Source organism: Anguilla anguilla, chromosome 9 (genome assembly GCF_013347855.1).
Source record: "Anguilla anguilla isolate fAngAng1 chromosome 9, fAngAng1.pri, whole genome shotgun sequence".
Lineage (NCBI taxonomy): Eukaryota > Metazoa > Chordata > Actinopteri > Anguilliformes > Anguillidae > Anguilla > Anguilla anguilla.
Genome location: NC_049209.1, coordinates 30,135,093 through 30,162,589, shown reverse-complemented (window position 1 = coordinate 30,162,589; position 27,497 = coordinate 30,135,093). Strand labels below are relative to the sequence as shown.

The following is a 27,497-nucleotide window of genomic DNA, read 5'->3' as shown; positions in this document are numbered from 1 at the left end:
TCAACAAAATAAATACTGGCATCTTAATTAAAATGTTTCCTGAAACACTGATTAAAAACACAAAGGACTATTGAAATTAATTTCATTCACTGTACGTTTGCAAAGCTCTCATTGGCAATACATTATCGCTGAGGGTAATATATACAAACATCATAAAAATATCTCTGCCATTCACTGGCTGCAATGAACACAGAGGAAGTAATGTGTATGCAATATTATAATAAATGCACAATGAGAACCTGTCCCTTTTGCAGAGTGATAAATAATCTACATTTGAAAGTATTAGAAAGGGCCAATGAAGATGTGATTAAAGTGGTAAACCATTACTAATAAAATAGGTAATTAATTAGCTGGACTAGAACCCAGGCTTTGCATCAGAAATGGTCCCAATAAAAAATCTTAATATAAACTTTCATATATTTACATTCTCATTACAGGTATTAAAAATGTTACTGCTGCAGTTTCAGAAAGGGCCGAAAGACTTTGAGGATGTAGAGAATGCATATTCTTCAAAATTAAAGATTTTTAATACATACTATGCTGTGTACCTTTAAAAAAATGTGTAGTCATTAATATCGCTGGAGTTATTCTACACCCTTTGTTACATGTTAATACAGTCATACCCTGGAGCTAACACAGCAAGTCACAAAATAAAAATACAACATGTCTTAGTTAATTAAAAAACAAAGTGGAGAGAGAGAGAGAGAGAGAGAAGGAATGAGAGTAAGCGAGAGAGAAAGAGACCGTAAAAAGTGCTCTCCAAACACTTTCCGGCCTTCTTAGACTTTGAACACTTGGCCCATTTATTTCTGCTTAAGTTGTGGATATTGGGCGGTAGGCCATGAGAACTCCGGTGGGTATGTCCATGAAACATTAACCACTTCCTCAGGTTGAAAACGCTCCTGCAATCACCACTGATCCTGGATCAGAGGGAGCTACAGACAGGGGAGGAACCGCGGTGTGATACGCGCTCACACAAATGTGCACACAAACATGCAAATACACACACACACACACACACACACACACACCATAGGCATACAATAATAGTAGTAGTAGTGATTAATATTAGTATAATAATATGTTCTTTTTTGTTAAAAAACAGTCCACATGTGATCCAGGTGCAGTGTATGCATGTTTGTTTGTGTGTGTGAACATATCCGTTTATGTGATTCTGTGTGTGTGTGTGTGTGTGTGTGTGTGGGTGGGTGGGTATGTGTGTGTATGCAAGCATTTTTGTATGTGTGCATGTTCGCATGCATGTGTGTGTGTGTGTGTGTGTGTATGTATGCACGTATGTATTTGCGTGTGTGTATGTGTGTGTGGGTTTATGTGCGTGTGTGTGTGTTGTATATGTGTGTGTATGGGCATGTGTATGCGTATGTGTGTTTATGTGTATGCGTATGTGCGTTTGTGTGTATGTGTATGTGCGTGTATGGGCATGTGTATGCGTATGTGTGTTTGTGTGTATGTGTATGTGTGTGTATGGGCATGTGTATGCGTATGTGTGTTTGTGTGTATGGGCATGTGTATGTGTATGTGTGTTTGTGTGTATGTGTATGTGCGTGTATGGGCATGTGTATGCGTATGTGTGTTTATGTGTATGCGTATGTGCGTTTGTGTGTATGTGTATGTGCGTGTATGGGCATGTGTATGCGTATGTGCGTTTGTGTGTATGTGTATGTGCGTGTATGGGCATGTGTATGCGTATGTGCGTTTGTGTGTATGTGTATGTGCGTGTATGTGCATGTGTATGCGTATGTGTGTTTGTGTGTATGTGTATGTGTGTTTGTGTGTATGTGTAGGTGTGTTTGTGTGTATGTGTATGTGCGTGTATGTGCATGTATGCGTATGTGTGTTTGTGTGTATGTGTAAGTGTGTTTGGAGCAGCGGGGCTGTAGACGGAGGTGAAGAGTGGGGTGTGGGCTCGGCTCACGGGGTTATTAATCAGATCCTTCCCTCCCTCCCACTCCTGCGCCGTGACACGGCAACTGCTGATGATACGTTCTGATCCGAACGCCCACCCAACGCCCCCACACTGATTACAGCCCCAGCTGTACACGCGCAAACACAACCGAATTTAAAAAAAGAGAAAAAAAAACACATCTCACCCGCGGAAGCGCTGATAAGACCCCGCTGAGCTCTTTACTCACAATTAAAAATGCATTATTGCCTAATTCTGCCTTTTCCAGTCCCTTCGCACGCTGGGGTCAAAGCTGATAATAATAACAGTTGCGTGCCCGGAAAAAGAGGAGAGAGAAAGAGATTGGTACAGCAGGGAGTTAATTAACGGCTTATTCCCCGTTTGATAAAAGTAATCTTCTCTCATTGAAGTGTAATTTTACCTTGATGTGATATAAAAACTCGGGCTGCCGCGGTGTGCTAATTACGCGCTGCGGCCTGTGGGCCACTCAGGGGCGCAATCACCGGCTCCGCCAGCGCGGCTGCGCGCCCCAGCTCCCGCCGTACAGGACGTCGGGTGGGGAAGGGGCGTCCGTGGGACCCTTTCACAGGGTTTCTGGCCCCCTTTCCTCCCAGCTCTGGGACCGTGTTTTTTTTTTTTTTTTACCCGTTTCGTCGAAAAGGAGGCCACACCCATTTTAACCTTCGGGTCGACAGAGACGTCCTCGCATCGTCACGGAAAAACTTTGATGTAGAAAACGCAAAATTACTGAAAACTGTGTTCTGAAAACGCGCGGTCATGCGAATGATGAAGGAACGTAAACGCACTTTAAGCGCTTTACGCACTTTACGTGCCTTACACGCCTTACGCACCTTACGCACCTTATGCACTTTACGCGCCTTACGCACCTTACGCACCTTACGCACCTTACGCACCTTACGCACTTTACGCACTTTACGCACTTTACGCACCTGACACGCCTTACGCACCTGACACGCCTTACGCACCTTACACACCTTACGCACCTTACACACCTTACGCACTTTACGCACTTTATGTGCCTTACACGCCTTACGCACTTTACGCACCTTACGCACCTTACGCGCCTTATGCACTTTACGCGCCTTACGCACCTTACGCACTTTACGCACCTTACGCACTTTACGCGCCTTACGCACTTTACGTGCCTTATGCACTTTACGCGCCTTACGCACTTTACACACCTTACGCACTTTACACACCTTACGCACTTTACGCACTTTACGCGCCTTACGCACTTTACGCGCCTTACGCGCCTTACGCACTTTACGCACCTTACGCACTTTACGCGCCTTACGCATTTTACGCGCCTTATGCACTTTACGCGCCTTACGCACCTTACACACCTTACGCACTTTACACACCTTACGCACCTTACGCACCGTATGCACTTTACGCACTTTACGCGCCTTACGCACTTTACGCGCAGGAGTCCAGGCTGTGCTCTCGTGGTGTTGCATCTCAGTGTGGGTGTGATCCCGTGGCTGGATGCTTAAATACAGTACTTGCATTAATATTTATAAAAATAATATAAAGGATTTAAATAATCACAGGATTTTTCAATAACACGAACTGCCGATGCGTAGTCGCGCGAAAACCGCCTGGGCCAGAAGTATGGAGCTGGCCGTGCCGCCGGAGAAGTTGTGCGCTCAGAACAGAAATGTGTAATAACTGTCTGCATTGTCTCGGCGGCGCGAGCGCATTCATCACACCTGCTCTGGCTGGCGTATGAATTTATTGATAAAGTGCTGCATGCCATCACTCGCCCGGCATCGCCGGGGTTTGGCGGAAACGATGCTGAACGTATTACCCAGACTCCCCGAGCATGTAGCCATGACAGTAAACACGGAATCTGCGTCTGACGCGCAGACAGAGGCTTACTTTAAAAATACCCAGCAGGGCGCTTGCTGTGTACAGACACTACACGCCAGCAAAGAGATATCCCCTTTGGATGCTGCGCTGTTTAGCGACAGAGTACAGACAGTCCTGAGCCGTACGAGTCTCTGGTCCTGTCCCCTGGACTGTCTGTCACGCGTGATAACCGCCGTGGCTTCCGCCGATATTTGAATTTTATCTCTTAACACTCCGAGCTCCTCAAACTCCACGCCCGTGTTTGAATCCTGCGTGCATTTCCCTCACCCCTGTTAGACTCCTCTAGTCTTTCCCCTGTTAGACTAACTCCTCTAGTTAGTCTTTCTTCCACGTTATGTGTGTCAGTGTGGAGAACAGGCAGCAGCACAGCCTCCCCCCTTTGAACACACCCCGTCCCCAACCACCGCTTTCAGAAACACACGGTTCATTAAGACTAATTACAACTTTCACGGCCCCAACACAGTCCTTGTGTCTGTATTTCGGTAGGAACGATGTCATCGATTGTGGCAGCAGGAAAGAAGTCTCGGTCATTGTCACAAAAACATGAGATGTCTGTCTTTTACTGGTGTGTGGAAGTCCCCATTGAAAGAGGACCTGGCTGGAGAGACAGGGGCGGAGACTATAGAGTTAATCATGTCTGCACGTATGAAACATATAGGATATATAAGGCTGATGGCCCGTGACTTCAGGAAGTAGATTATGATTGTACAGCACTGTCTGCCTCTGCTGGGTATTGAGTATGAGGTAGAGTGATAATAATATGCCTGTTTGCTTTTATTATGGAACACGGGCATTGCACAGTGTGGCTAATCAATTCCCCATGTGGTTGCTGCTCTTCAGCGTGCTGTAGCTTCTGCCTCTGTGGGAATATCAGGGCTTTATTTCTTCAGTAGTCAGAGGGGCTATGTTTCCTGCAGTGTCCTCAGGTAGAGGACCCTCCTGGTGCCATATCAGGGATTTGAACTTGCAACTCACTGGTGTAGTGTCTACTTACTCTAGTTATTCACACACATGCCCACACACATGCACGCACACACACACACATGCATGTACACACACACACACACCCGCGCGCGCACACGCACGCACACACTCACGCAAGCGCACACACTCTCACACACACACACACACACGCACGCACACACTCACACATACACACGCACACACACACACGCACACACTCACGCAAGCACACACACACACACACATACACACCCACGCACACACACACACACACACACACACACACACTCACACACACACACACACTCACACACACACACTCACACACTCACACACACACACACACACTCACACACACACACTCACACACACTCACACACACACACACACTCACACACACACACACACGCACGCTCGTAAGCCCGTCCGCCCTGTGGTGGAACCCGGGCACCGGGCTGTGGCGCCCCGCTCCTCCCACTCATGCTAATTGCGGCTGCGAGCCTGGGCAACGCTGACTTTATTAGTCACTTTCATCCTGTCCTATTTCTGCGGCGCTCTCCCTGCGCTCCGCGTGCCAGCGACTCGATTACGCCTCGCAGCCATCCGCCTTTGTAGCGCTCGCGTCTCGTCCCCTCCCGCCGCTCTCAGGACATTCCGAGGGTGAATAAAATACTCCGCTCCTCTTCTGCCCCTTTCCCGCTATCTCGTCTTACTGAAAGTGTAGAACGGGAGAGCAGTATTTATTCAGCTCGGGAATGAAAGCCGCGGCCCCGTCTCGCCCTGCTCTCCCCTCTCTCTCTCTCTCAGCGCGCACTTGATACTTTCAGAGAACACGCTGTCAGCGCGGAGACAAGGCTCGGCTCTGGGCTCTGAAAGGGAGAAATGCAAAATGTAATAATGCGTCCGGTCTGAGAACAGAACAGAGATTTTCTTGGTTCACCCTTTATGTTGGAGAAAAGGATCTCACTGTACCTGTTCTCACAGGTTGTTTGTTTCTTTCCCACCCCCCCCCACCCCATTTTTTTTTTTGCACTCACCAGCACAATCAGACCTCCTTCCTCCCTGTTTGAGAAATGGCCATGACTGAATCCTGGTGACTCGTTGTGAATCCTTCCAAACGCAGTAGAGATACAGTGTGAGGATGTGTGCTGAGTGTTGGGTCACTGCACTGCACCGAGTGCCTGACTGTGTTGACACAGAAGGATCCTAAAAAAATTTGTGCAGTTTTAAAAAAGCAAAAAACATAAACATTTGATGTAAAATGCAATCTGTGCACAAACAAGTAGCTATCAAAGTACTGTATCTGCATAAAACCCAACCCCCCTAATGCCACCCCCCCCCCCAATCACAATTCACACTGCTTTGAGATGCTGCAGTGCATTGTTGGAGGACACTCTGCTGTCACCCAAGACACAGTCTGTTTTCTTGCCTGAGACGTGCCCTCTTTCCTCACCATAGACCTGCCGTATTTTTCCCCAAATTCAGGGGAGGGAAGATCAGGTGGAGGGCAATGTTCCCTGCATTTGACATTATGTGCCAAATGCCAATGACATTTGCCCTGTTTTTACAGATGCTGCATTCGTTGCAATCAATCAATTAGCATTTCCAAATAAAACAAGAAAGGAAAGAAACAAAATAGCAGAAGGAAACTGGATGCTGTATGTTTTTTTTCTCTGTTTTATTCTCTGGTGGAATTTTTTCTCACACAGTAATCCTCTGTAATGCACTGAATGTCATGTCAAACAGGATATGAAAAAATAAATTGGCAGCGATGTGGTTGAAGAGTTGAGGGCGGGGGCGGGGGGGGGTGGGGGTTGAGGAGGGGCCTGACTCCGTACCTGTGACATCACAATGGGCCTCTGTTGTCTGCGCCGGGCCAGGTTAACAAATAACTGGCAGATTTGGCCGTCTGATTAAAAGCGGGGGAATGAGAAGCTGGCTGGGCGTGTCCTCCCGTCGGTCACGGCTGACCCCTCAGCTCCGTTCTCACAGAGTCCCGCCGGAGACCGGGCCCTCTGGAACGGGGGGCCTGCGTTCCCCACATCTGAATCGTTATATGAAAGGCAAACAATAAGCAATCTATCTGTCTGCTCCTGAAAGCAGCCACTCTTTCATCTGCGGCCTGCCTCCTCCATGGGTCACGACTTTAGTCAAACATCAATTACCCCCTTACTTTTTTGATCTCGGCTCCCTTTTATAGAGAGTACACTCTTAATATTAAAAAGAGAAAAAAACGCATGTAGACAATGCCGGGATTGTGCATTTTTTCAACTTTTATTATTTTTATGTGAGGATGGGTGACTTTTAATCCCAGTCGCTGCACTCATTCCAGTCTCTGCAACTCTCTGGCTTACGCACAACTCTTGTACTCAGTGCTTACTCAAAGTTCTTGTACTCAGTGCTTACGCACAACTCTTGTACTCAGTGCTTACTCAAAGTTCTTGTACTCAGTGCTTACGCACAACTCTTGTACTCAGTGCTTACTCAAAGTTCTTGTACTCAGTGCTTACGCACAACTCTTGTACTCAGTGCTTACTCAGAACTCTTTTACTTAGTGCTTACTTATGACTCTTGTACTCAGTGCTTACTCAGAGCTTGTGTACCCAGTGCTTACTCAGAGCTTGTGTACTCAGTGCTTACTCCGAAGTCTTGTACTTAGTGCTCTCCTACTCAGTGCTTACTCAGATCTTTCTTCAAATCTGTTGTCTGTTGTTTCCCTGGTATTAGCACTGTAAGCACAGGAACACTCCTGCATGAGCCCTTCTCCAGGAAATCCCTTTCTACCGCACCAGTTTACTGACACAGCACAAATGTCAAAACTACACCGGAGATTCTCATCCTCCTTTGAATGACACGTTATCGTACCTCTTGCTTACAGCCATATCCAGGGCAACTTGCATGCATTATGTTACATTACCGGCACTGATCCAGAGTGACTCACAAAGTGGGGAAACAGTGTAAGCATCAGGAATACGAAAGAACAGTAATGCGGTGGAGAAGGCACAGTAGGCATTTTCATAACCAGTACCTGTGTGAAGTAGCTGACCAAACCATGCCAAGCATTGTCAAGTAAAACAAACAAACCACAAATAATCACTACACTACTCTGCTATTATTATTATAACAGTGTGTAAATTTAAAAGTACAGCAAGAAGTGAAGATAAATGGCTAAAGGGGTCTGAGATTGGTAGCCGAGGTCCGATGAGTAGTCTTCAGTCCACGTCGGGAGATGGCCGGTGAGCTGGCCGTCTTGTCCGCTGTGGGCAGCTCATTCCTTTTCTGGGGGGCCCACGATCTGGTTTTTCCAGAATGTTCGATTTGCTGAAATCTGGAAGGGGTTGCTTGAGAGTCCTGCTAGAAAGCCGCAGCCACACGCTGTGACCCCCCCTCTGGACCTCTCCTCAGTCTAATATGAAACACTCGCATGGAAGACCGCGCCGTGGGCCCAGAATCAAAAACACGGGTACGAACAAGGAGGAAATAAATCCTGCACACGACCCTTGCACCGCAGTGATCAGTTTTTATTATTGCACACACGTGGCCTATGTTTCAATCCCACAAGGTTTCCATCACGACAGAGACCCTTTTGGATTGAAACCTTGTCCGTCCGTGTGTGTGTGTGTGTGTGTGTGTGTGTGTGTGTGTGTGTGTGTGCGTGTGTGTGAAAATGAAGGCGGCCCCGCGACTTACACGCAAGCCTATTTCCTACTTCATGCGTCTCGGCGAGGAATCCATTTAAAATAAATAAATAAATAAAATTTAAAAAAAAAACTTTTTTGTTTCATCGGCTTGGCTTCAGCGAGCGAATCGCGGCGGGTCCGCGCCGAAGCGGTTTCCAGCCCGAATTCCGTCCCCGCCCCGGAGAAGCGCGTAATCCCGCAGCCGGCCCTGCAGCGGGGACAGATTTGCGAGGCCTTCCTGGCGTTAGCGCCGACGTTGTCGTACATGTTTTTGTCAGCTGTTTTTTTTCCCCCTCTCTGTTCTCTGGCCACATGTCGGCAGTTAATTCAGCGCTGAATAAGAGGCTGGAGTTTGCCTGAAAGCGGCAGCGGCAGCTGGGTTTCTGACAGTCTGCGGGATTAGGCTACAAAATTAACTCATAATAAAATGAATCAATCATTGTGACATTTTGTTTAAATGTGGCTATTGAAAACATTTCGCCTGTTTCCTCGGGCGCGCTCAGTTGAAGGGGCCGGGACGCTTAAAAATAGAAAGGCGCCTTTTTTTCGCGAGGTCCATTTATCTCCCTCTCGCTGTGCCTGTCTTTATTTTTGCGCATTAGAACGGCGTGCGGGATTCTTCGCCTCGCTCGGCGCACGGGAGGAGAGCGCGTTTGGCGTGCGAGTCCGCACGTTCAGCGCGCTGCGCGACGGAGACGCCGCGCACGGGGACCCGAGACAGACACAAAGAGCTCGCGTCCTCGCCGCCAACTTGGATCAGTGTTGCGCATGCTGCGTATTACTTTTCTCATTTACATATTATTTTTCACCCCCCCCCCTCTCATATACCGTTTGGGGGCAATTTTGAAAATAAATGAGATCAAGGTGACATATACTGTCTCAACCGAGGGGTAAAATGAAGGACAGGCATCTTTTTGTCCTGATTTGCGGGGAATTTAGATCACAGCAACTGAGAGAGCCGGTATGCAGTCACTTAATGAATCACTTAATGTAACTCTCCATTGTTTAATTGAATTAATTATTGGCTTAATTGGGCAAAGTGATGATGGCTTCCGGCTCCACAGTGCTTGATGAGCTGAAGGTACAGACAGAGGCGGGGGCCGCCGCCTCTCCTGGGACCGGCGGGGGGAGCTCTGTGTTAAGTACCCTGAAACCCAGAACCCCCAAACTCCAATGGCAACACCCCCAATTCCCATGGCAACACCCACAAGTCCTATGCGCCCTTTGCTACTGCAGTGCTCGTTCACATGTAGCGGTAAGACTGAATAACGATCGAGTGCTGTTCTCTGCGCCTTGCTGAAGCCCAAACTCCACTCCACAGTCACACTAAGAGAGGCACACAATCACTTGTCTAACTGCGAGGGACACAAGACTGGTCTCACTGTGAGAGACAGCACTGGTCTCACTGTAAGAAATTCAGTGCTTGTCTCACTGTGAAAAATTAAGCTGCAGTCTCACTGTGAGAGACAGCAGCAGTCTCACTGTGAAATACAGTACCAGTCTCCCTGTGAGAGAATACTGATCTCACTGTGAGAGAAAGGACTGATCTCTGTGAGAGAAAGGACTGATCTCACTGTGAGAGACAGCCCTGATCTCTCTGTGAGAGAAAGGACTGATCTCTCTGTGAGAGAAAGAACTGATCACTCTGTGAGAGAAAGGACTGATCTCTCTGTGAGAGAAAGGACTGATCTCTCTGTGAGAGATGGGACTGATCTCACTGTGACGGAAAGGACTGATCTCACTGTGAGAGATGGACATTGCTGGAGTACTGAGAGGGATACGAGAGCCGTCGTTATGCTGTTTATCTCGACCTTTTCAAGAGCGCACAAAATAGCTGAACTTTGAGTGATGCAATCAAGCATCTAATTGATTGAGTCAGTAAATTATGGGCTTGGGTCACAGGCTCACACAGTCAGAACTCAACACTCTTTAGCCCGCTCGGCTGGAACATGACTAATCCTGTGCAGTATTCAGTGATACTGCAAGCGGGCTGTGTGTGTGTTTGTGTGTGTGTGTATGTGTGTGTGTGTGTGTGTGTGTGTGTGCAAGGGAGTCAGCGAGTAAGGGAGATTCCGAGAACGCATGGTGGTTTATTGTGTTCTTGCAGGGTTATGTGAGGGTGGTGTAATTATGATGATGATGTAATCGGGGCTGATTGAATGATGGTGCTGTGAATGTGAGGGTGGAGTAATGGCAGGGGTGTGAGGTATAAGGGTGTTGTGAACATGGTGCTGGTGAGGTGATAGGGCTGTAAGTGAGATTGTGGTGTTCTGAGGGCATGGTCCTGTGCTGAGCGGATGGTGTAACAGTTAATTGTGTTGTGAGTATGAGGGTGGGGATGGTGTTGTGAGAGTGATTTAACAGATGTGATGGTGTTATGAGTATGAGAGTGAGGTAGTGATGGTGTTGTGAGGGTGGGGTAATGGATGTGATGGTGTTATGAGTATGAGAGTGACGTAGTGATGGTGTTGTGAGGGTGGGGTAATGGAGGTGATGGTGTTATGAGTATGAGAGTGAGGTAGTGGTGGTGTTGTGGGAGTGTGGTAGTGGAGGCGATGGTGTTATGAGTATAAGAGTGAGGTAGTGATGGTGTTTTGGGGTGGGGTAATGGAGTGACAGTGCTGTAAGGGCGGTGTAACGGCAGCGTTGTGACTGTGAAGGTGGTGTAGTGATAGGTTGAGGGTGCTGTGACAGCGGTGTCCTGACGTGTTAATGTTGTCCTGCAGGGCTGACTGCGGCGGCCATGGCGGAGGCTATGAAGCTGCAGAAGATGAAGCTGATGGCCATGAACAACCTGCACGGGGCCGGCAGCCAGAACGGGACCGAGTCTGAGAATGAGGAGCTGAACTCCAATGCAGGTCAGAACCGCTCCTCTAATGTAGAGCTACACACTGATACAGAACCATTCATCTAATGTAGAGCTACACACTGATACAGAACCATTCCTCTAATGTAGAGCTACACACTGATACAGAACCACTCCTCTAATGTAGAGCTACACACTGATACAGAACCACTCCTCTAATGTAGAGCTACACACTGATACAGAACCATTCCTCTAATGTAGAGCTACACACTGATACAGAACCACTCTCTAGTGTACAGCTACACACTGATACAAAACCACTCTGTAATGTAGAGCTACACACTGATACAGAACCACTCCTCTAATGTAGAGCTACACACTGATACAGAACCATTCATCTAATGTAGAGCTACACACTGATACAGAACCACTCCTCTAATGTAGAGCTACACACTGATACAGAACCACTCCTCTAATGTAGAGCTACACACTGATACAGAACCACTCCTCTAATGTAGAGCTACACACTGATACAGAACCACTCCTCTAATGTAGAGCTACACACTGATACAGAACCGCTCCTCTAGTGTAGAGCTACACACTGATACAGAACCACTCCTCTAATGTAGAGCTACACACTGATACAGAACCACTCCTCTAATGTAGAGCTACACACTGATACAGAACCACTCCTCTAATGTAGAGCTACACACTGATACAGAACCATTCCTCTAATGTAGAGCTACACACTGATACAGAACCACTCCTCTAATGTAGAGCTACACACTGATACAGAACCACTCTCTAGTGTAGAGCTACACTGATACAAAACCACTCTCTAGTGTAGAGCTACACTGAAACAAAACCACTCTCTAGTGTAGAGCTACACTGATACAAAACCACTCTCTAGTGTAGAGCTACACTGATACAAAACCACTCTCTAGTGTAGAGCTACACTGAAACAAAACCACTCTCTAGTGTAGAGCTACACTCTGATACAGAACCGCTCCTCTAATGCAGAGCTACACACTGATACAGAACCACTCCTGTAATTCAGAGCTACACACTGATACAGAACCACTCCTGTAATTCAGAGCTACACTCTGATACAGAACCACTCCTGTAATGCAGAGCTACACACTGATACAGAACTGCTCCTCTAATGTAGAGCTACACACTGATACAGAACCATTCCTCTAATGTAGAGCTACACACTGATACAGAACCACTCTCTAGTGTACAGCTACACACTGATACAGAACTGCTCCTCTAATGTAGAGCTACACACTGATACAGAACTGCTCCTCTAATGTAGAGCTACACTCTGATACAGAATCACTCCTCTAATGTAGAGCTACACACTGATACAGAACCACTGCTGTAATGTAGAGCTACACACTGATACAGAACCACTCCTCGAATGTAGAGCTACACACTGATAAAGAATCACTCCTCTAATGTAGAGCCACACACTGATACAGTACCGCTTGGTAATGTAGAGCTACACACTGATACAGAACCGCTTGGTAATGTAGAGCTACACACTGATACAGAACCGCTTGGTAATGTAGAGCTACACACTAATAAAGAACCGCTTGGTAATGTAGAGCTACACACTGATACAGAACCGCTTGGTAATGTAGAGCTACACACTGATACAGAACCGCTTCTCTAATGTAGAGTTACACACTGATACAAAACCGCTCCTCTAATGTAGAGCTACACACTGATACAGAACCACTCCTGTAATGTAGAGCTACACACATTACAGAATCTGCCTAAATGTAGGGCTATACACCAATACAAAATCTCTCCTTTCATGTGGAATTACACACTAATACAGGTCATTTATACTAATATAGAGTTACCTGGTCCAGAACTTCTCTTCTCATGTAGTTACGCACTAATATGAAACATTCCTAATGAAGAATTTCACACCGATACTGTAAGTGTGTATTTGATAAGTGAACATACACTAACTCAACCTCATATTTAGAATGGTATTCATGTCTGGGGACTGTGATGGCCATTCCAACTCCTTCATCTTTTCTTTCATCTACACAGCACCCAATTGCAATCCAGGTTCAGCTTAGGTACTTCGCTTTCTTTTCTGTAAGTTCTTAAGTACTCACCAGAAATGAACATGAGGTGTTCTCAGGCAGCAAAGATGAAGGTTTTGGAAATCCCACGACTTGAATATTATTGAAAGTGTGATGAGATCAGTGCCTGTAAGAACACCTGCAGATATTTCTGAGCTAAAAGAGTTCTGCAAGGAAGAGTGGGGAACATTTCCAAAAGCAAAAAGAGAAACGCTTAGCTGGCAACTGGAAATGTTTGGAAGCTGTTATAGATCAGCAAAAGGAGGAGTTACTAAGTACTAACCGACAAAGTGCCAAAGCTGTGCATCTGCCGTGTGCACTTTAGTTTATTATGTTGGATCTGTGATAAGTGCATGAAATGCTTTAAAATCTTGCTTAAAATTTTGTAGAAGGATGTCATGCTTAACTCATACTGGCCAGATCAGTTAAATGTCAGGTCAGCTTCTGTTCTCGATGAGATTGTAACCTGCACTTAGCCCAAGGATGCCCAGACTTCGCGTGCAGCTGTGTATGTCTGTGCTGAGAATTGGCTGTGTGTCTGCTCTTTGTGCTCTGCTTCGTGCCTGTGGTGTGTGTCAGGCATGTGTCTGTGCTTTACTGTCCGCCTGTGCTTTATACTAGCTGTGTGGCTGTGCTGTTAACAGGTCTCACTATGACACAGTCGCACACAATAAAAAGGATGAATTGTTAAAGGGGTAGTTAAAGTCAGATAGCATTTTATTCAGCATGGTTGTGAAACTATGAGAAAAAGAACCCAAAGTAATAAATCAGGATCGGGTGACGGGGGCGTATGTGCCTCAGACAGGAAGTGAGCGGTCCTACAGGTACTGAGTGTTACTGCTGCCGCTGCTCTATCGCCAACACACATCTGGAGGAATTCACACATATACAACTCACACACACACCTCACAGATACACATACATGTTCATACATTATCGCTTACAGGCCTATACTTTCGCACTCTCTCTCTCTCACACACACGCAAACTTAAACACAAGCACACATATATACACGTGCACATGCACAAACAATCAGAGACCCATGCACATATATACACACTCAAACACACACACACACACACACACAGGGACACACACACACACACTGTCGTTATCATGCTGGATGCAAATCCTCTGCTTCCTTTGCGGGTGGGTTTTTGTTTCACAAACCCCAGATTGTTAGATGCATTGCATCACTATTGCGAGTGAACTGAACTGAACGGCGAGATTATGAAAGCTAAATGAATGTGAGGATCATTGTAAAACTGGGAATAAGATGAGAAATTCATATTGGAAATGGTGTATTTATTACAAATAATGGGCCATATAAATCTCTGTGCCACTGTACATCCAGCATATAGAGCTGAGCATGTATGTCAGTGTTACTGCTCATGTGCAGGAATCATAAACTGAGTGCTGAGCCTGATGATCTACTGGGAAAATACCACCTCACACTCCTCCACATGTGTGTGTGTGTGTGTGTGTGTTTGTTTGTGTGCATATGTGTGTGCATGTGTACATGTGTGTACGTTCGTATGTGCGTTCATGCAAGTTTATGTGGGTGTGTGCGCATGCATGTGTGTTTACGTATATGTGTGTGTGTGTGTGTGTTTGTGTGGTGTGTGCATGTGTATGTGTGAGCGTGCGTGGGTGGGTGTGTGTGTGTGTGGTGTGTGCATGCCTGTGTGTGTGTGTGTGTGTGTGCATGTGTGTTCATATGTTATTGTATGACATCCTGCGGGCACAGAAAGGGGGCTTTCTCTTCTTGTAAATCAGCAGTCCTGTCTCACTCCATCACTGTGCTCACAAGTGATTCCGGCTAATTGGGTCTGTCCATGTGTCCCATCGCTTAAGATATGTTTTATTGAGGCTAATAGCACGCTTAATGGCGGCGACCTGACTGTGCATTTAGATTGCGGTGTGACTAACGGTGTGGCGCTGCGTGCGGAGGGAGAGAGTCCCGCGCTCTCTCCACCCTTTATTACCGCTCTGACAAACAGCGTGCAGCCCCCACGAGCCGTGACGCTGAATACTTACCGGGGAGGAAGCGCATAAACGCGGCGCGTCGCACGCGGCGATGGGCGGATGGGCGGATGGATGGATGGATGGATGGATGGATGGATGTGGGGATTTTTATATGTGCGGAGATACATTCAGAACGTCTACCAGTAGTGCTCTGCACTGTTATTTATTTACGCTCTTCCATTGAGAGCTGATGAATGTCTTTGCATGTGGCCTTGTACAGGGAAAGAAATATGCCGGTCTGTAGCGATGCGCGGTTAGGACAGAACTGGTATCCCGTCATTAATCTGTGTGTGATTCCTCTCTTCTCTCATACACAAACAGACAGACAGACAGATTAACAGACACAGCGGCAGACTATACTCAGCACAACGTCTGAGTGAATTGAAAGGGCTATAATAGGAGTTATCAGCTGCACGCCTCGTTCACAGTCAGAAAATGCTTATTTCGTATGGCGCCGACTGAGGTTACAGCAGCGCTGTTTCAGGAGAGTTTGCGTGAGCTTGGTGCATGTGATTGGTTCCAGCAGTGACCAGGTTTCTGGGCTGAGTGGGCTTGGGGTTGGTACTGGTGGTTACTGGGGTGGTGGACTCAGCACATGTGATTGGTGCCAGTAGTGACCGAGTTGAGGGGATTCTGCGTGTGATTGGTGCCAGTAGTCACTGGGTTCAGGGGACTCTGCGTGTGATTGGTGCCAGTAGTGACCGGGTTCAGGGGACTCTGCGTGTGATTGGTGCCAGTAGTGACCGGGTTCAGGGGACTCTGCGTGTGATTGGTGCCAGTAGTGACCGAGTTGAGGGGATTCTGTGTGTGATTGGTGCCAGTAGTGACCGGGTTCAGGGGACTCTGCTTGTGATTGGTGCCAGTAGTGACCGAGTTGAGGGGATTCTGTGTGTGATTGGTGCCAGTAGTGACCGGGTTCAGGGGACTCTGCTTGTGATTGGTGCCAGTAGTGACCGAGTTGAGGGGATTCTGTGTGTGATTGGTGCCAGTAGTGACCGGGTTCAGGGGACTCTGCGTGTGATTGGTGCCAGTAGTGACCGGGTTCAGGGGACTCTGCGTGTGATTGGTGCCAGTAGTCACTGGGTTCAGGGGACTGTGCTTGTGATTGGTGCCAGTAGTGACCGGGTTCAGGGGACTCTGCGTGTGATTGGTGCCAGTAGTCACTGGGTTCAGGGGACTCTGCGTGTGATTGGTGCCAGTCGTGACCGAGTTGAGGGGATTCTGCGTGTGATTGGTGCCAGTAGTCACTGGGTTCAGGGGACTCTGCGTGTGATTGGTGCCAGTAGTGACCGGGTTCAGGGGACTCTGCGTGTGATTGGTGCCAGTAGTCACTGGGTTCAGGGGACTGTGCTTGTGATTGGTGCCAGTAGTGACCGGGTTCAGGGGACTCTGCGTGTGATTGGTGCCAGTAGTCACTGGGTTCAGGGGACTCTGCGTGTGATTGGTGCCAGTAGTGACCGGGTTCAGGGGACTCTGCGTGTGATTGGTGCCAGTAGTGACTGGGTTCAGGGGACTGTGCTTGTGATTGGTGCCAGTAGTCACTGGGTTCAGGGGACTGTGCTTGTGATTGGTGCCAGTAGTGACCGGGTTCAGGGGACTCTGCGTGTGATTGGTGCCAGTAGTGACCGGGTTCAGGGGACTCTGCGTGTGATTGGTGCCAGTAGTGACCGGGTTCAGGGGACTCTGCGTGTGATTGGTGCCAGTAGTGACCGGGTCATGGCTGGTTGCGTCACAGGGCCCCCAGCAGCAGGGCTGTGACAGCGCTGTGCTCGGTGTGATGGATGAGACGCTGGTACTCTCCTTCTCCTCTCACTGACGCACAGGAAGAGCAGCTCGACTTCACTCTGTCTCTTCCACGGCCAACACACTGATCCCAATAACAGCTGCCCAGCCTCTACCCTCTCCTTCCTGCTCTCTCTTTCCCTCCTCTTTTCCTCTCTCTTTCACTCCCTCTCTCCTCTTTTCCTCTCTCTTTCACTCCCTCCCTCTCTTTTCCTCTCTCTTTCACTCCCTCTCTCTCTTCCTCTCTCTATCCCTCCCGCTCTCTTTCGCTCGCTCCCTCTCTCTCCCTCCCTCCCTCCCTCCGTCTCTCTCTCCTGGTTTTGGTGTGCCCTCGCTCTCAGATGGGAGGCCTCTTTGGAGATCAAAGCGGCGTAATCTGTGTTTTCCCTCTGCGTGTCGATGTGGGAAGACGGCGGTTATCTCCACGCCGCAGTCGGGAGAGATCGGCGCGATTTCAGCCTCCCCCTCCCCCCCCCCCCGCCACTCCCCCGCCCCCCCCCGCTCTTTGTGAAACGTCGACCCCCGCCCCGCCCGTCCGTCGCGTGGGCTTCACACGCTACGAAGAGCCTCGCGCGGGGTGTGCGTCGGAGACTGATTACAGACCGCGCTGTCGAGCTACCCGCACCCAACCCCCCCACCCCCACACAGGCCCAGCACAGCACAGTACAGGTTTAGGAGTGTTCTGAAGTTCCCTCTCACACGCGGAGCGATGCACACGCAGGTTGTATCTGAGACACCGGGGCCTTGTGTGTGAAACTGCGTCTTTAAATATAAATATGCCTGTGAGACACGGCTAGCAGAAAGTAGGAGGAACATGTGTTTCTGGTAGAAACAGCGGAGCAGGGGGAAAGCTCATTGGTCTAATGCGAGCCTGTCAGGGAGAATCACCCTCACGAATGACATCAGAGAAAAACTGATATATTTCTCTTTTCCACTGACAGGCTAAAAGAGAGGCTCCATGCATTATTTAAGGCGGCGGAGGCTTCTGTCAGCCCCGCGATTGCCGCGTTAGCAGAAACAGGTGCCGGTGAGGTGGCGGGGAGCGCGTGGGCACGCGGCTAGCGTCGCTAACCTTTTTCTGCAGGAGCGCCCACCTCCGGTCCCGCGCTACCACGCAGTCAGCACTTTTCTTACTTTTGCGCTCTCTTTCTCTCTCTCTCTCTCTCTTTCTCTCCTTTCTTCTTGAAGCCTTTTTTTGATTGCGGGGGTCAGCGTCGCTTTCAGTTAGCCTCAGCTGGGGGTTGTTCAGACGGCCTCCTCTGGCCCCCACATTCGATTGTGTGCCATGTTTTATAAACGCCTCTCTCTCTCTCTCTCTCTCCCTCCCTCCCTCCATCCTGTTTCCTCCTGCTCTCTGTGCCCATGGCGGGTCACATGCTTCTTTAGCAGAAAAGCTCTGGTAATGAGCTAGCAGGCTGGAGTTTGTGGTTTGTGCGCAGGTTGTGTGTGACCTGTTTTGGATGGTGTGTCTGATGGCATCCTGTGTGTGTTATTTACATTGTCTGAGGAAAGCAATGTATCTTTGGCGGGAAATTGGACAGAGATTGTGAAGGTGGCAGCTGGTTTTATTCTGCGTTCATTTGTCGTACGCGCGTGTGCTAGTATTCCTCTCTTTTTCTCTGCCTTTCTGTCGGTGGAGATGCAGTCGGCTGTGTGTGCAGTGATGAGTGTTTGAAGTGGGCGAGACGGAGTCTTTGTGAACACGGTGCTTGACAGAGGAGCTGAGCTCTGGGATTCTCCACTTCCTCCCCCTGTCTGTTCACTTCTCCCGAAACTTCACTTTCTCAATTTATAAACGCGTCCGCACACAGGTCACTGATCTCGTTCAGTCTTTCTCTTAACGCTCGTGAAGTTCAGCCACATTCTGTTGAAATATCGTTGACATAATCAGTTGTAATCTGGCAAAGCCTTTAATGCAGTGATCTGTAACTGATCTGTTTAAGTGTTTAAAGTCACAGTCCATTTAAACAAGTCCAGCTCAAGATACTCACTTTGGGCTGTGCTGTCCTTATTCCACACCAGCACAATGTCGTCCTGGCAGCATTGTTGTTGTAACCTGTGAAGATGGATCTTCCGTGTCTTCAGTCGATGGCCTGAAGGCACAGCAGTTCACAAAACTCAGGTTCTTTGGCTTGAGTAGAACCCTTGCCATAAAATCATATCAACCCCTATGGAATGACCGATCATTTACAGTAAATAAAATACTCTAAATTTTGGAGGATGGAGTCATTCAGCCATCAGAATGCAGAATACTGCATGAAAATTCCCTCCCAGACTCCAAAATCCTGAACAATGTTAAAATTAAAATTGTGATGTCAGTTGATGACATTAGACAGCTTTACCATAATATACACTCTCTTGAAGAAATGTTTATGTCAGAGAATCAAAGGGTAACAGCAGCCCCCTTAAATAATATAAAGAATAGCATCAACCTGGATGTTTTTATTAGTTGTGCAATGAAGTGTGCCTCAGACTTTGGTATCTCCCCAGATGAACTGTGCGGGTCGACTATTTGGAAAAAATGCTTGCAGGCCATTTAGTTCTGTCAGCAGCCAGCTTGCTCTATACAAAATTCTCAATAGAATTTATTATACCCCACACAAACTCCATTAAATGGGTCTTCGGGACAGTGATAAATGCTTTCAGGGAAAAAGCACGCTACAACACTTACAACCGCAGATCTGTGGAAGGACTGTCTGGAAAGAAATTGAACACCTAAACAGTACAGGGTCATCTGCTACAGTACACACAGGGGTGACCTGCCTGTAAAAATATACAATGAAAAAAACAAATCAGTTAGTTCTAAAAGATGAAAGATTGGACTAAAACAACCAGTTTAGATTGGATAACGAGGCAATCGGTGTGATGAATCTGGAAAAACAGCTTTCACTGTATCAGAATTCAGCATCACCCAGGGAATCTTTGAAAAAGACCTTTACCATTTATAAATCTGACGATAGTGCACTAATACAGAATCCAGTTATGAACAACTCGGCTAGTCATGAAAGAAGAGAAATCTAGGAGGTGGTGCGAGGTTGCCCCTTACGGTGGAGCATTTTCTGTGTTACCCCTGAGGGTGTGGGGGTAGGGCAGTTTCTTCTGCCCCACTACCCCATCATAGCAGGGCAGATGCCAGAAGCACTTGCGCTGACACCAGGAGAGGACAGATCTACGGCATCTCCTCACCTGGCACTCCTGCATTCCCCTGCACTCCCACAATCCTCTGCACTCCCACAGTCCCACTGTAACAGTAGACGCCTGTCCTTTCCAGGGCAACCCCACACCCAACCGACAGCCACCCGATATTCCTCCACGCTTTGTTTTACGCAAAATATTTACAGTGTTGAATGGGAGGCTGAGGGAGGAGTATCTGTTTTCAGCAGTACTCTCTCTCTCTTTCATCCACTCCTCTCTCTCTCTCTCTCTCTCTCTCTCTTTCATCCACTCCTCCCTCTCTCTCTCTCTCTCTCTCTCTTTCATCCACTCCTCCCTCTCTCTCTCTCTCTCTCTCTCTCTCTCTCTCTCTCTCTCGCTGTCTTTCATTTGCTCTGTTCTCACTCTTTGGGACTAAATATTCTCTGTAGATTTTTCTGGAGTAAGAACAGCCAAACACCATCAGCAAAATATTCCATATTTATTTACCATTACATACACTATATATTTATAAAATAATTAACATATATAAGGTGTACCTAATAGGTGTAATTATGATAGTAACACTGGAATAGTTGCAAAGAGTTTTGAACAAAAGTAAAGAAAGTAATGATCATAGTCATATATTTTATTGTGCATTAGTTATTGGAGTGTTAGGAGACTGAGTTCTGTCCCTCTGGGTATGGCAGAATGAGATATACCGCACTGAGCTGCAATTTGCTAAAATGGTTTTAAAAATATCAATATTCATAATTATATCATTTCTCACTATTCATAATTTTATTATTTGCACAGGTCAATACTAATAATATGACTGTTTGAAAAAAATTGAATGAACCTTGTGTAATTATACATATTAATATTAATAATTGTATGGTTTATGAATTGATGTATGATGTATGAATGATTTGAGCCTGTCTGACACAATAAGACCCTGGGTATGACATGATTTCAGTTACTTCCTTCTTCCCTTAACTCTTCCTCTTCATTATAAATAAAATGTAAATTTTGAAATAATGCATCGCAGTGTGAAGAAGGGATTAGATTTGGCAGTGTACTGTAGGAACAAAGACATGTTCTTGAACGGCTTCTTAGCTCTTAACTTTTCATTGCTTGTTGTCTGTGTGTGTGTGTGTGTGTATGTGTGGGTGTCTGTGTTTGTATCTGTGTGTTCATGTTTGTATGTGTGCATGTGCATGCATGTGTGTGCGTGTTCATTTTGTGTGCGTGTGTGTGTGTGTGTTTGTGTTTGTGTGTGTCAGTGTGTGGGCCTGTATGTGTGTGTGGCAGGACCATGGGTGCTGCGGTCTCATGTGGACTCACTATTCCCCCTGTGGCCACTGTGTGCAGTGCAGGAAGGGTGCACATAACTGAGATTGGCTGGAACTTCACAACAAAGTTGTGCAGATGCAGCCAGTCTCACTTACGTGCACCCTTCCTGCACTGCACACAGGCACTATGGGTAATCAAGGAACCATATTGTGGCCATTTATATTATGTTTTCTAGATGTGTATCTCCATGACTGCTTGTTGTATATATTTTTGGTGATGGGGTGAAGACTAATCTGTGTAGAATCTCCTTTCTTGTTAGGTAATGCAGTCCTGCATATCTTAATCACCTCTGATGGTCCTCCAGCCTCCTCCCCTCTGCTCTCTGTTCCTCTCTTTTGCTGATGTCACACAAATCACACAAATGCCCCCATCCCCTCATCCTGCAGCTGAAATATCCCTGTGTTTCAGCCATCAGGAATTAATGTTCCATAAATCATTGATCTATAAATGACAGAGGCTGTACACTGACCAAATTAGAGCTGAACACACAAGTGCACACACACACACACACACACACACCCACACACATGCACGCAAGTGCACACACAAACACACACACACAAAGGCACACAAACACACGCACACACCCACACACATGCATGCCTTCACACACATGTGCACAAACACAGCCACACACACACGTGCACACACACACACACACACACACGCACACGCACACACAAGAATAATAGCAGTGACTCACAGTATTGTGTTCAGTGATTCAGACACTCCATTCACCTACCAGCCTGGTTAGAAGACCCAACTAGCAATTTCAGTTTTCAGAAAATCTGACATTTTAGATCATTTAGAACATTATTAAAATTGTAGTTGTCAGGTATTCTCCATGATGTTTTTAATGACTAAATGATTACCAGCAGGGGGTGTTACCAGTAGGTTTTCGTGCCTGGAAGGTTTTTCTGTGACTGGCAGAACTTGTTTGTAACAATAAAATGTTCTGAGACAGTTTGAGGAGCATTTTCATCATAACGTTACCTCACAACCAAATGCGACTCTTCCTGGAACCTTTCCCAATGTTCTGGAAATGTTTGGGTGTTGGCTGGAGAGATGGACATGATGTGGGTGGAATGTGAGTTCAACAGCTTGCCCACTGTGAATCAAGACACCCACCCCCCCACCCACCTGTCAATAATCCCACTGCTGAACCCAATGAACATTAACATTGCTGTAAATGGGTGTAGTGCCGTGTGTCCCAGGGTTTCCCCAGCCAAAGTACACGTAGAGGTTTTGGAGAGTAGAGTGGATGTGAATGTGTGGAAGCCTGCTCTGGTGGTGCGAGGGAGCAGTAAGCCCCTTAATGACGGGGTTCTGGCTGCGGGGGGTCCCCGGGGACCTGCTGGCGCAGGGGGAAAGTGACCTCCGCTTTGCTGTTTACCCCTCCCGCTGTGATTAATGCGCTAATTGCCCGAAGATGTGCTGATGTCTCTCTTTTGTGGAGAGGTGTAGCAGGAAGTGGAGGCCACTGCCCAGCTGATGGAGAGGACAGGGAACTCCAGCAGGTGCATGGGGGTCACTCCCCTGGGGAGGGGTTTTACAAACTCCCCCCCACCACCCCCACCCTCCCCAGTAGCTCCTCCCCCTGCATGCAGAGCAGCCTATGAAGCCTTCCTTGCACTGTTTCAGTGTGGACTGGGTAGACTTCACTCCCTGTTTGTGTGGAATAGAGGAGGGGTCAGATCATACGCAAACATGGGCCAGTTCTCTGTTCACCCACATGCATGCACGTATGTGCATTTATTTGTGTGTGTACGTGCGTTTGTGTGTTTGTGCGTGCTTGCTGTTTGAATTGAGTCTCTGTACTTTCTTGGTGATTCTACATTTTTGAATTCCTGAGAGTTTGCCACTACTGCTTGTCACCTTGGATACAGCAAGTCTGCCAAGTGATTGTAGTGTAATGTAGTGTGGATGTGAGATTGTGGTGTATGGGTGAGTGTGTGTGTGCGTATGTGTGTGTGTGTGTGTGTATGAGTGAGTGAGTGAGTGTGTGTGTGTGTGTATGTGCATGTGGATGTGTGTGTGTGTGTGTGCGTATGTGTTTGTGTGTGAGAGTGACACTGCAGAGTGAAACAGGGGAAGTTGGGACCGAGAGAAACAGTGCAGGCCCCTGTATTTAGAGTCCAGTCCGGCTAATGGAAATGTAGTTTGTTTAATGACCCTGAATTCCTGTTTGTAATTAGATGTGGGAATTGCCGGCGCTTTGTACCAGATGATACTGTATTAACAGATCAGGCCAGAGCTGTGGACCAGGACTGCGGCTGCAGATCATTTTTCATCCGGCTGACACACGGGTGTGCAAGACCAGCGGATGGGGGATTGATTGTAAATGAGCCTCAAAATGATGCCTAATGAAAACCTGTAAAGACACTTTCATTTCTAAATACCAAATTAGCACAACCAACCCCACTGCACACACACTTCAGAAGAGGGAGGGAGGGTGTGAGTGTGTCTTTGTGTGTGTGTGAGTGTGTGTGAGAGTGTGAGTGTGTGCATGCATTTGTGCGCAGTTCATGAGTGTATGTGTGTGTTTGTGTGAGAGAGAGAGAGAGAGAGAGAGAGAGAGAGGGAGGGGGCGAGAGAGGTTGAATGTTTGATGGGGATGGTAGAAGTTTTTTAGAGTTTTTTGGTTAGTCTCATTGTTATGCAAACACAAGGGGAATCAAAGACATCTGTTCTCTCTGTCTGCTCTGAGCAGTTAATGCTGGTTATGATCAAAGTGCCATCATGAGCCACTCAAAGGGAAGAGATCCATGTGATGTGCGACATGTTTCTGTGATAAGATTCAGGGAGTTAAGATGAACCAATAAAATGCACTGTTGGAGACAGAGGCTTGCTGATAACACCCTGAACATGGAGACCAGAGACTCCCGCAGCAGGGACAGGAGTCTAGAACACACATTCTCATGTGTGATATGAGAAGGAAGTGGTAGAGTGTGAGGAATAAGTGGTAGAGTGTGAGGAGGAAGTGATAGTGTGAGCAGGAAGTGGAAGGGTGCATGGATGAAGTGGTTGAGTGTGAGGAGGAAGTGGTAGTCGGAGGAGGGAGTGGTAGAGTGTGAGTAGGAAGTGGCAGAGTGTGCGGGGGAAGTGGCAGAGTGTGAGGAGGAAGTGGCAGAGTGTGAGGAGGAAGTGGTAGTGTGAGGAGGAAGTGGTAGAGTGTGAGGAGGAAGTGGTGGAGTGTATGGGGGAAGTGGCAGAGTGTGAGGAGGAAGTGGTGGAGTGTGAAGAAGTGATAGAGCTTGAGGAAAAAGTTTTAGAACGTGAGGAAGAAGTGGTGGTGCTGAAGAAATCAGTGACACATCTGTGGGGGGAAACATGGGAAATTAAATCTGGAATGTTTAGTTCTGGTCAGTACTGATGTTGTGTGTGCTCTTCCCACCGTATGTGTATATAAGTGCAAATCCATAGTGTATGTACATGTGTGTGTGTGTATGTGGAAGTGACCAGCACATTTAGCCCTTTTGTGGCTTTATTAACTTTTCCATTTAACATCTTGTATTTTATATTTTAGCCTCTTTTCATTGCATTCAGAATGCCCACACATTTTTGCGCTTGTGCTCGTAGCTGCAGCCTCCTCTGTCACTTCAAGACAAAATTAAAAAAAAAACTTCTCCAAAACTTGTGATGCCAGCCAGTTTTTTTCACTTTGCAGTCTACCGATGAAGATTGGGATATTGGGGCGACGGGTGCTTATGGTGTAGCCTGGGGGGACCGTCATTGCCCCTTTCGCCACAGGCGCGGGTGTTCTGCCAACCAAAATCTTCCCTCCCTGGGTGATGCTACAGCCAATCATGCACCACCCTGCTATTTTTTTTTTTTGGAGATCACTCCCATTTATGGCTCCTGCATTCTCTCATTTTTGTTTCAATAATAACATGCAAAATGGATGCAAGTATACATTTAAATAAATCTTAAAAAGGAAACATTTTTTATTTTTCTCAAATATATCATTACCCCTTTCATATTAATTGTATCCCAAAAAAATAATAAGTAACTAAAATGGCTGCCCGGCTTTAGCAAATCTCAACATCACATCCTAATTTTGAGATGAGATGAGATACACTTTCTTAATCCCCAAAGCGGCTTGTCCACCAAACTCAAAGGCCCTAAAACAACAAAAACACAGAGTATGATTGAAAAAAACTCTTTCTTTTAAAAAATCTGGCTCGCATGCTGCTTTTCACCTTTCACCTCTTCTGTGGCTACCTGAGGGCTAACCATGCTGTAGCCTTGTCTCTCTGTCTCTCTGGGACTGGCTCACTTCACTGGCGCTCGATTGCTGATGCACCCCATTAATCCAGGGGGGTCAGGGTCCCGGTCTGGCTTCCCTTACGCCCTCAGGCATTGATGACATGACAGTGCATATGTGAGCGAGCAGACAACGACGTGGAATGTGTTTGCATCCCTCTCTCTCTCACTCTGAGACGTATCATCCTCAGTCTGACTCTGGAGCAGGAGCCTCAGGTCAAAGGTCAGAGTTAAAAGTGATATGTTCGAGATTGGGGTCCCGACCCTTGCTCTGCTTGGGGCTCTCAGTGTCCTCTTCTGCGTCTGTGTTGCGTCAGTGCTGCGCTGACCTCACTCTGGGCTCTGGCATTCCCCTGGTCCAGTACTGATTTGTTCGGATGTCAGAGTTGTGCATATATACATTAGGCTGTACAAATATGTATCGAGAGCCATGCATACATGTTTCGGTCAAATGTTTGCTCGTACTTCGTCCACACTGTGTAAGGAAAAGAGCACGCGACTGGCAGTAGTAGGGATGGCTGAAAGGTCTTTTTTAGGGGTTTTTTCTACTTGAACAGAGATCCATTTGACAAACATTGGCCTACAGTTGTGTTTGTATCTGAGCCTCTACAGGAATGGAGGCATAAGCTTAGTGAGTTTACCAGTTTTTAATAATATTTCACAGCTGCAAGTTTTTCAAGTGATCAATGCTGAACGCACTGCCTTGCAGCCTGTGGAGCTGAGTGGATGGGGAGTCCAGCAGCCTGCTCTGTAAACCTGCAGTACTCTGCTGTGACTGGAGCTAGCTGCTGATAGCTCCTGTTAGCCTGGGGCTACTGGGCAGGGCAGGGTGGGGCAGGGAGGGAGTTAGATAGCAGGGTGGAGCAGGGAGTGAGATAGATAACAGGGTGGAGCAGGAAGTGAGATAGATAACAGGGTAGGGCAGGGAGTGAGATAGATCACAGGGTGGAGCAGGGAGTGAGAGAGATAACAGGGTGGGGCAGGGAGTGAGATAGATAACAGGGTGGGGCAGGGAGGGAGTTGGATAACAGGGTGGGGCAGAGAGTGAGATAGATAACAGGGTGGAGCAGGGAGGGACAGGCAGGGCAGGGTGTGTTTGCTGCCTACCTGTTCTTTCCTGTCATCGCCTGCAGGTTTATTCTAGTCTGGGTGCTTTCTATCTGCACTGCTGTGCATTCTCTCTACGTTGCCGTGGATTCTCTTCATGTTGCCGTGGATTCCTCCTTGTTGCCTTGGATTCTCCACTGAGGGATTAATTCTCACTTTTTCTGGGGCTCTCCTGCCTCCGACTTCAATGTATTTACTCACACCAGTTAACACTCATTAAGAGATCTTCATTTAGAGGTCTTCATTAAGAGATCTCTTTAATCATTTTCTGTTTCAATTCAAACACCTTTGTGCAGGTCTCTGGTGAATCCTGTTCCCATTGTACTGGGAGGGAGTTAATGACTGACAATTTATATTTTTCATTACTTCTTTGTTATTGCATGTAAATGGGGTTTTCACCCTGCCCCCTACCCCACCCATCCCCCTTCACACACTCTTTTTAGTGAAAGTGTTTTCATAAATATGTAAAGACA

General features: G+C 47.3%; 1 protein-coding gene across 5 annotated transcripts in view; it reads left to right on the top strand.

Annotated features, from left to right (window-relative positions):
• dacha (dachshund a) overlaps positions 1-27,497 on the top strand; it is a 156,940-nt gene that overhangs the window by 86,451 nt on the left and 42,992 nt on the right. For all 5 annotated transcript variants that reach the window (XR_004766768.1, XM_035431915.1, XM_035431918.1 and 2 more), the window contains exon 3: positions 11,184-11,315. Coding sequence is in view for 4 of the 5 variants with exons in the window: in XM_035431915.1 (XP_035287806.1) it covers positions 11,184-11,315 (132 nt within the window). In the remaining variant the exon portion in view is untranslated. The remainder of the gene's footprint in view (positions 1-11,183; positions 11,316-27,497) is intronic.